The sequence below is a fragment of the Cyclopterus lumpus genome, chromosome 24 (assembly GCF_009769545.1).
Source record: "Cyclopterus lumpus isolate fCycLum1 chromosome 24, fCycLum1.pri, whole genome shotgun sequence".
NCBI classification, from domain to species: Eukaryota; Metazoa; Chordata; class Actinopteri; order Perciformes; family Cyclopteridae; genus Cyclopterus; species Cyclopterus lumpus.
In genome coordinates, this window is record NC_046989.1 from 14,277,629 (window position 1) to 14,288,110 (window position 10,482).

Sequence of the window (10,482 nt, forward strand, 5' to 3'; positions counted from 1 at the left end):
GTGTTTGGATTAATATTACTGCTGCATTGTTGTATGTTACTGCTGTACATGTTTACAGAAATAATCCAATTCAAACTCACCAAATATGGATTTACATGGTTTTCACTGGACATGAAGGGTATGATACATTGTGATCTGAAAAGTAACTCAAGACAAATGTTACATTAAATGGAAATGCTCAAGCAAAGTGCAAGTACCTCAAATTCCCACTAAGCTTAAGTACAGATCATTTAAAAACTATTTCCTCAAATTCACCTGTTCCAGCCTCTCATGCCTAAATACTAATCTTGTATAATAACAAATTGAGAAATTGGCAAATTATGGAAAAGCCGTATGCATATGCCACGTTACTCAACGTTATTAAACATTTAAACTGTGTCAGTCTCTGAAACAAATTGTAGACCTACACTGACAAGCAAAGCAGCTGTCATTGATAACAGTCCTGATGGTTTCAGTATGTCCATGCTGGTATATGGGAATTAATATGAAAACTACAATGAGATGTCACAGCAAGTGTCTATTTTTGGGGGTTAAATTGAGACCAAGTCATCAAAGTCAGGAGTTTGGTCTGAATTATCTTTTTAAATTATCACCCCAAATAAAAAAAGGGCTACTACCCTATTTACATAAATGAATATTACATTCAGCTCAGACCAGACCCAAGCATCATGACTTTTTATGGACCCAATGCTGTTCTGCAAATAATTTACTTCTTTATATTTTATTTTAGCAACAACAGTGTTTACTCTTTGGATAGAAATGTAAAAATGACCAGCTCATTTCACTCTTCCTGTGAAGTCTCGATATAGAGAGGAACAGAGTGAAAAGTGTAACACAATACAACAAGATAATAAAGCAATGACCACAGTGGACATCCTACTGGGTCAATACGTTAAGCCATTTGTGCTTATGTCTCTCTCTCTACCAAAATATGTTCCAAGTGCAAATCATTTCTCTGCAACATGATGGCAAGACTGAACATCCCTGTCGTTACGTTAACAGTGTGCGTTCGTGAACGCGTTTCAGAACGACACAACACCAATAAATGAGAAATACAGAACACACCACAATACGTTTTGTTAGTTTTCTGGCACATCAGAGCTTTATTTCATTCCAGCAGTAACGGTAAATGATCAAAGATTTATCACGTGGCTGCGATAGCAACAAATGGTGAGAGAGGGTTTGTTATGTTTGCTGGTTCAAATCCTGGACGTCACTCACAAAAGCCCACACCAATAGTTCCTTCACATTGTGGCGTCTTAACGCATTGCAACAATGCTCAATTCGTTACGGGAACGGAAGAGTGATGATAGCAGCTAAAATGTTTCTCAATTAACACAGTAAAACGTTAGTATTTAGTAGTGTCTGTCTGTAGTCTGACTATTATTTGTTCATTCATAGATTTTAAAGCCCGACATTTGTCTGATAAATAACTGTTACACTGGCGCCTCTAACTCGGAATTCAATGCCAATAAAAAACAATTCTAAAAAATATAAAATGAAAACTTCCTGTATCTTCTCTGCTTGTTGGCATTTTGGATTATTTCAGTCAGTTTGTTTCGCTACATTTGGTGCAACAACACCAATTTCCCCAAACCCAAAAGCACTTTAAAAAAAAAAAAGAAACAACATGAATAAATAAAAAGATAAATACACCAGGCCGTCTCATAAACAAGCTGTCAAAACAGTCATGAGCAAACCCTCTCTGGTGGGACACACTTTGATGAATAAATGCCGACTCTTGAGGATGATTTCTTTATGCATGTGAGCAGTTCAAAGTCTGTGATATGTCCAGCGGCTAAATGTACGTTCATGTGCATCACCATATTCAATATGTTCAAAATATATGTGCAGGCCACCCTCCTTGGAGGCGTAACACCCTTTATAATCTCACCTTGTGAAATGTACAACGAAAACATCCTTAAACTGGTCACATTGTGTGGAAAAACGTTGTGGTTTCATATATAAACTCTGCAGAGCACCCTGATGCATGCGTGTCTGTGTGTGGGGTCACCAATTAAAGTGCAATGTTTGAGAAAGTGACGTGCCTCTTGAGATAGACAGAGTGATAGTGCAGCACTGTTGGCTGCAGGATGTCAGTGCTGGATCCCTGTAATCTCATTGCTTTTAACCTGAAACCATTCAGGCTGAACCAGCCCTGCAGTACAGCGGCCCCCTCTGGTAACAGGTTAGAATAAAGTTGAGTAAGCCAAGCCAGGCTGCTGGGCTCTAGTCCAGACAAGCTCTGGGTTAAGAGTTTGGGAAGGTTGTGCAACAAAGTCGTCATGGATATGGACAGCCGCAGACAAGATGGGAAAAATAAGGGCAGATTGTAAAAAGTCAAGAATAAAAGGAGGGCGGGGAAGGATTATAACATTCATTTAAGTAGGTTCTAGGGTGAGAGTGGGGGGAAGGGTGATGAAGAGAGGAAGAACAATTCAGAACTCTTCCGGGTCTCCCTGTTCCCCATCGTCAATTTCTTCATCCTCCGGTGGTGCAAATCCATCCTGCGGAAGAAAGTCGAGGTCAGTGTATGTCAGGAGGAGAAGACTTAACATTTAAAAAAAAAAAAAAGCTATTGATAAACCTTCTGGAGTTTGCACATGTCTTTGTTATTTTTTTAAGAAATTCCCCCAGTTGCCACATTACATCATTCTGCAGTGCACCGATAAAGCAGAAATCTAAGCGGCGACTACCTGGGCTTCCTTGTATATCACCTTGAAGGGTCACTGTTAATTTGGTGATAGTCGGACCTCTTAGACAGCTTAAAGATACCAGAGTCATAAACATTGCAGACGTTTTAAAAGTCAGGTAAACATGTAATTTGAGAGAATGGCCTGTGCCTACTTGATGTGCCATGTAGAAATGGATCATCATCAGCACAGTTGCTTCAAACGAGCAAGTGTAACGTCATTTAAAATCCCAAAGGTTAACTTATTTTTCTATACTGGCATAGGGGGAGGTCCACTTTGGGAATAAGTGTTACGCCTTAATGTGTTAAGCTCTTGGTTTGACTAAGCATCTAAGGACGTTTTTATGTCTGTTGCTTTTATACCCCAAATAAAATAAATTGATCAATCAAACACAAAACCAGGTTTCAATAATCGGGGTGGAAAGCAGATCTCTTTGCCATGTTCACCCATAACAAAGTTCCTAATCGTCGTTTTGCATGTGCACGAGAAAGACATCAGTCAAGGAAAGTGTAAGGACCGTTCATTATACGTGGAAAAGATGCAGCTTTGTATTCAAAATAGTTTAATTCAAAGTCTGAATATAACCGACAGACACAACATTGCCTCTAGAAGTAAAAGTAAGTTCCACTGATGAAGGTTTGACTATACGGAAACATTCGGTATCATGTTCTCAGATTATCTGCATGACCTGGTTTCTTGTGTATGTTAATGTATTGAATATGACTTTCACTGAATTGGTATTGAGTGCAGGGAGACTAAATTGTTGAGCACAATGTACACACTCATATATCCGACCTGTGCATGCCGTTATTGTATTTAAGTAAACACTGTAAACATGTAAAAGTCTTCCGCACTGATGCCTGTGCTGTGTGTGATGTGAGAGTCTTTACCTCGGTAGCGTACAGTACATCCAAGATTTTGTTGAGGATTGGGTTTTCTTTGTCCTGGCAGAGGAGCTCGATGTCTCTCAGCTTTCCAAAGTAGAAGTCCCTCTCCTTCTCCAGTCCGTCTACAGTCAGCTTCAGGTCCAGCATCTATGAGCAGAGAGAGGCAGGTTTAAACAGCTTGAGGGTTTGAGATGAATATTGAACAAAACAACTGTATACTGTCGTATAGAATTAATAACAAGGACCATGAATCAAAACAGCACTGCAAAGTGTTTTTGTACAAGCAGTAGGTATTTAATTATGAGAGAGCACAGGGTGTTTTCGTTAGAAATGGCTGAACCGATCAAAGCAGTTGGTACCTGCTGGTTGAGCCCTAGGAGCTCAGAGTCTCCTCCGTTGCGGGTCATGGGAGTGGTCTTGCGGGCTGCCGTTAGGTTTATCTGCCTCGGGGGGGTGCAAACACTCTTTGGTGTTGTGGGAGACGTTCTCGTGGGGCCTGGAAGAAAAAACACACACACACACACGTTTATATAGCAGTTGTCCGTGTAAGAGAACGTTCAGATGCAGCCGTCGACACTGGGTTTGTATTAGCTCATGCTTTACTTGCATTATATGTGCATACATTTGACACAAAGCATCTTCTTATGCTTTATGCTCTTATTTTCTTTACTTGTGTGTGCAAGTACATGATGGGCTGTTAAACACTTGCACAGAACCCTGGCTGAACAGATGCAGTGAAGACACTGAAAAAAGGACTGACGGCTATTGTTGATGTTCTGCTAATGTCCTAACCTTAAAACCCTAAAGTCAAGTCCTAACCGTCAACATGCCCCTCTTCAAGAGATGAGGATGGCCAAATTGTCCTCACTTTGCTCAAGTTTCCTGGGCCTCAAGGCCTTAAAAACTGTAACCGTACAAAATAAAACAAAAGCTCAAACATACAAGTACATTCACTCTTTATATGATGGTTTGCAGTTTCCTTTGATTTTTATTAAGAACAATTGTAGTGTCAAAACAACTGCTCACCACTGCTAGCAATGTTTGTCCTCTACATTTAATCCACCATTTAGCATTTAGGAGGAGTGGGCTGCTGCGGAGCAACTTGGGGTTCAGCGTGATAATGACATATTTGTTGTCCCTTAGTATCGAGCCTGGAGGGAGAACTTCTGCTTGAGACAGTTGATGATTCTGCTTTCTTTCTTCATTTAATCCTCTTTTGCCACTTATGTACATGCAATTACAATTTAAAATGTTGATCGTCTGACGCAGATCAACTTGTGAGTACAAATAATATGTAAGTATATACATATTTTTGTGAAGTGCACAGGGCTGCTTTTGGAGAGACAATGTCCAGACGACTAGTAAGCTTGTGAAATACTATTTAAAACATTTTTTGCAGTATATTATGCTCGTTTTGTCGTAAATCTACAGAGATACAGTCAGAGCCCCGAATACAGCCCACAGCCAGCAAGAATAGATAAATCCATAAACCAGGTAACTCAGTGTGAATGAAGGCAAGATACACTGGAAGCACTGACACCCACCCACACATACACACCCACACCCTATGCAGGGGATGTTACCTGAGCAAGAGGGTCTTTTAGGTTTCTGACGAATGGGTTCATCTGTGTTAGAGGTGGGGATGTTTGCATGGAGAGGTGACCAATGAAATGAAGCCTTTGGGTTCACACACATCTGAGATTGACAAGTGTATGTATGCATGTGTGTGTTTGGCGTACCTGGGTTGGGTGGAGGCGGCGTTCCCTCTTGGCCTTGCCGTGACATTAGAGGATCGTATTCTTTCCCATCATAGTTGGCGTCAAAAAACTTCTTAAACCACTGTAGGAACTCAAAGTTGTCCTGGAACTTCCCCTTCACCAGCCTCTCCACGGAGATGATCTGAGAGGACAGAAATCGTCCTGAGAATGTTATTTAAACAGCAGAGAAGACGCGCCCTTGGATATTGATATTAAATAAATGCTAATCTGCTGAGTAAATACTGCAATGGGGACAGTTGGTTATCAAAGGGTCACTATATGCCAGGTGCGTCTCCCTTGACAAATTAATGACAAAATGCAATTATAATTTCAACTATTTTGATATAAAAACAGTAGAATGTAACTCCACAGCTTTGCAGCATACGCAGTTAGAGGTGTCTTTAACTAGATATGTATCTTATGTCAACAACTGTTAACACAGGGGGACAATTTGTTTAATCCAAGCTTGTCTGAATGTGTGCATGTTAATGAGTGTGTGGGGGTGTATATGTGTGTGTGTATGTGTTCCCACCTTGTCCACATTCATTCTCTTGAATGAAGCCTGTAAGACCTTGAAATTGTTGATGTATTCATGTTCAAGTTTAGCATTGAACTTAACTTTCTTCATTAATATGCAACCTGGAAAAAGCATGTCCATGAACTGACAGTAAGCAGAACCTAGGGGGAGAAAACAATTTACTTTTAGAGCTTGATATACATTTTGAAGTGCATTACAAACTCGACATCTAATGAAAAGAAAAAGGTGTGTGTGTGTGTGTGTGTGTGTGTGTTTACCTGAACAGAGCCGCTCAATCTTTGTGTGTGTGAGCTGCAGAGAGTCGTTGACCCATGCCAACATGTCATGACGACTGAGATTCTCTACAGTCATAGAGGTGGAGTAAACATTCACCGCCATCCTCCTGATTAACGAAAAAACCCACACAGAAATCATTTTCAACAGTTGAATGGTTGATTTTATGAAGGCTGATAAATACTTATAGTCAACAGTTTGATGAATGTAACTATATTTGTAAACCTGAGATAAAACAATAACAGAGAAACAAATTTAAAATGTATTTAAAAAGGGAATGTTTGCCACTTTCAATGTGGACGTCCAATCGGTGTTGATGGTAAATGTAGTCGATTGAAGCCCCGAATTCCTCAGTGCTTGTTTTATTGACGACAGAGCTGCAAAGTCGGTTGTTCTTCTTGCATCCAGCGCCGTCATTTGACGCAATAGTTGGAGGCAAGGAAGAAGCCAGGGGGTTCGCTCTAGATGCCACTCATAAAAAACAGAACTTCTTTGTTCCTTTGCTAATATTGCAAAGTAGCTAGGTTTCCAACGGCGAAAATGGCATCCCAAATTAGGAGTGCAAAGGGAAGTTATGGAAGGGGATACCTTATACCGTGTTTTGGCTGCCTTGGAAATGAAGCCGAGTTTATTTGAGTACACATTGGAAGAAATGCAGCATAGAGAGGCTTCTAGGTACATGTAGGCACCAGGAGATCTCCGCTATCCTAATGTTTAAATGTAGCAACTGCTGAGGAATTAATTGTCTTCATTTACCATCAACACTGATGGGACATCCTTTAACTACTACATAAACTAAAATATCTGTATAAATTGTTTGCAATGTTCCTAAATACAAGTTACAGCCATAATGGTCAAAACAGAATGTTTAAAATGACAGCTTTCCTCTCGTTTGGCATATTTGTGGAGCCTTTATGTCTCCATCTGCAAGTTCTTGCCTTGCACCTTTTGCATTTGTTTATGTTGAAAGTGAAGAGAGGCCGAGCGGTCTAAGGAGCTATGTTACGGTCTCCCCTGGAGGCATGGGTTTTCATCCCACTTCTGACAATAACCTTTTTTTCCATGACAAAAATCATTTAATGTTTTTTATGAAGATAAAACTGGAACAAAAGTTATGAAATAATTGATAAAATGCAAAAGGAGTTATTTAAAAACAAATAAACATAAAGAATCACACACACACACTTTACTCACCTACGCTGGGTGTGGGTTTGGTGCGAACTGTTCAAATCTGGTTGTGGTGGACCACCTTAAAGAAAGACCTGTGGACAGAAACCCGGATCCTGTGAGATATCAGTGGTGTCACACCATTCAGACTGCACCATAAAAACAATCATACAAAGTTATTAATTGTACAAGCAATTCTAAAAACCAGAAACTTGTCTTGTATGTCCACTTTAAAACATAACTACCTCTGTGTCTAGTGGCCAGAAGCATAGCTGCATGGTCACACCAGTTTAGCGTCCTGCAAAAGAGCGCCCCCACATGGCTACAAAGAGAAACACCACAGATAAACGGGCAGCCTGACACTAGGTCACTAATCTCCACTACAGTTAATCCATTTAGCCCAGGTCGAAAATGTTGTAACCCATCATGGTGCACAAAGGCAGCTGGGATCACCAGCAAGAGGCTCCAAAAGGCATACAAACCAATACAGCTACGATGCCTCACACTGACCGCTTTCCAACAATAACAAAGTGTTTCCTGTGTACTGACTGCATTCCAATTAACACTGTCCCACCAGACAAATGCTGCTGCTTTGGTTGCGGCTGGTGCATCTGCCGGTTATTCCACAGTGTCCTTTTTCAGCCCAGAAATCTACTTTGACTAATTTGTGGGTTTGAAATTACAAAACGGTGAGAAAAAGCCTGTTTATCTCAGAGTTTATTTTGCTTCCAGAATGCCTCGTCCACAGATGACGCAAACTGCACACACGCTAATACAAATAGCTATCCAGTCAGTAAGAAGTCTTGAGATATGTGGAAAACAAACATGTTATTAATAGAAAATTAACAGTGTCAGTCCCTAAAACCAATAGCAACTAGCTGTTAACTTCATTTTTCATTACATAGTTACTAGATCTTCCATACCTCACAGCACTTGGTTTTTTTGTTGCATTTTACCCTTTAATATAGTTCCAGTTTGTAGTAATAATAACATAATTCCAAAAATGTCTAATATTTAACTGTTAAACCTGGCTTGGAATAGTCTGTGCTTATTATATTTATCTATTTATTTTAATAGATCTATACTTTGTTTTAAATAGTTTTGGAAACTCATACCTGCTTTTGTATCTTAACTGGGCATTGTTTATTTTATTTCAAAGTATGTGACAGTTGTATTTGCCTTTACTTGTACTTATTATTAGTCTTTTCTCCAACCGACTGAAAATGTCTTACCACAAGTTTGTGAAAGTGCCAACAATTCTATAGTTTCAGAGTGAATTTTGTTAGTTGCAACTGTACATGAATAAATTAACTTAGTTGACAACATGTGCCCTTGAAGAAAAGAAGCAGTTTAGGTTTAGGCGATATATAGAAGTTGTACACAATAATTGGGCAAATTGTCATCATCCTGAGGGAAATTGTTGTACAGCAGTAGCAGAACAAAGCAGGCAAGAGTGCAAATATTAAAAAAATATTAATAATTAGATATCCAAACTCGACAAAAAAACTAAATATACCGAGCCTCGTGAACTTGATTGCTTATCTTCTGGATCGAAGGAAGGAGTGACCACCACTTAAATAGCCTCTGGTTTGCAGCAGTTGTCCGGTTACATCTAGCAGACAGTCATTCTGACCATTATAGAAGTACGTCACAACACGCGTTAAACCCTCCTGCGTGTTGAGACCAACGTGAGTCCCGGTTCCGACCGGGCCACCGGTCCGGGTTGTGACAGTTGACGTTCCACCTCCGGTAAGTACGACAGCCACCGCGCGACTCTACGCTCCTGTCACGTTACCGTCGCTAGCTCCGAGCTAACGCCGCTACAGTTTGTTGCGACAGGTCGGCTTTTTGGCTGAATTTAGAGAGTTCACCCCTCGATTTAATCTCTCCGCAGTGACGTGAGCGAACTCAGGATATACCCTCGTGTTACTAAGACGACGCTCTTGTTTCCAGCCTGACGTGCCCCTCTCAGAGGGCCCTTTCGGAACACATACGCACATTGCCAATGACAGAATAACTGTCAGCTACGGGACGATACAAGTATTTAAGTGGGGCGTAAATGAAACTACCAGTTAAATTAAGTGTTTTCAAACGTAAAGAAGCCCATTTTAAGTTAAGTTGAGTGCATACTACTCACTGAAGTGCGACGGCGTCCCTCTCACAGCGTCCCGTTGTGTCTAATGATGGGCTTTACTGTTGCTACAACCCGACTGTTTCCTCAGCAAAGTTACGCGAGACTGCTCTCGCGCATAAGCCGTTGGGGAAGTGCGCATGCGCAGGACAGTCTTTTCACATTACTGGTATTGCAACTGGTGTTCCCATGAACGTCCACAATGGAGACAAGAATACAACCGCGGCCCATGTTTGGTGATTAGCCTGAGCTCGTGCAAGTATTCAGATCTTTTAATTACCAAAGTATAACTTTATTACAAGTACATGTCATGATTTCACAATGTTACTTAAGTAAGAGAACAAAGTGTTGTAGTATCAGCAAAATGTAGGGTACTTAAAGTCAGTGGTTTAAAGTAACTGTACCCAAGTAGTGTACTTAAGTATCATTTTTAGGTAATTTTACATGAGAATTTCAATAAAATATATGAATACTTCTTCCACCATTCCGTAAGTAAAAATACTTATTGTGATTATGATGATTATTATTGGGTTTATTGTTCTGTCATGTTTTGTGCCAAATCTCTGCTTTTATTTAGATAGATAGATGTATACTTTATTCATCCCCAGGGGAACATTTGGTTGGAGCAGCAAGCAAGGTTACAGAGTAAACATACAATATTAATATTAAGTATGAAAAAACAATATATACAATCCAATAAAATAGTGGATCAGGACATATTACTTTTAAGAAAAAAAGTTATATAAAAAAAAATAGATAAGTGTGTGTATAAAGTATATGAAGTGAAAGCAGTACAAGGTTTATTGATGTTGTTCAATTGATGGAGGATCTGTCCAAAGGTGATTTATTATAAAGTCTTATTGCAGTTGGCAGGAATGTTCTCCTGTTTCTGTCTGTTGGAGAACGTGCTCCGCTTTTGGGTCATATACAGATCTGCACTTTAGTTTCTATATGTAAAATGTATTAAAGAGTTTTCCTATCACACGTAATATTCATTTTACACACATGCAACTTTCTGCAGTTATTTTTATATTGC

At 39.8% G+C, this 10,482-nt stretch overlaps 1 protein-coding gene across 2 annotated transcripts; it reads right to left on the reverse strand.

The window, feature by feature from the left end:
* Positions 1-1,071: 1,071 nt before the first annotated feature.
* On the reverse strand, positions 1,072-9,582 carry LOC117727205 (microtubule-associated protein RP/EB family member 3-like). 2 transcript variants are annotated; one of them, XM_034527344.1, is made up of 9 exons: positions 9,453-9,564; positions 7,343-7,410; positions 6,133-6,257; positions 5,870-6,015; positions 5,320-5,479; positions 5,164-5,205; positions 3,940-4,076; positions 3,584-3,727; positions 1,079-2,507 (listed from the first exon to the last, which is right to left on the reverse strand). In XM_034527344.1, exons 3-9 carry the CDS (start codon positions 6,251-6,253, stop codon positions 2,439-2,441), a joined length of 819 nt encoding a protein of 272 aa, XP_034383235.1. In that variant the 5' UTR covers positions 6,254-6,257; positions 7,343-7,410; positions 9,453-9,564; the 3' UTR covers positions 1,079-2,438. The 2 variants fall into 2 exon arrangements, with proteins under 2 accessions (XP_034383236.1, XP_034383235.1); XM_034527345.1 differs by lacking the exon at positions 5,164-5,205 and having other exon boundaries at positions 1,072-2,507; positions 9,453-9,582.
* Positions 9,583-10,482: the final 900 nt, after the last annotated feature.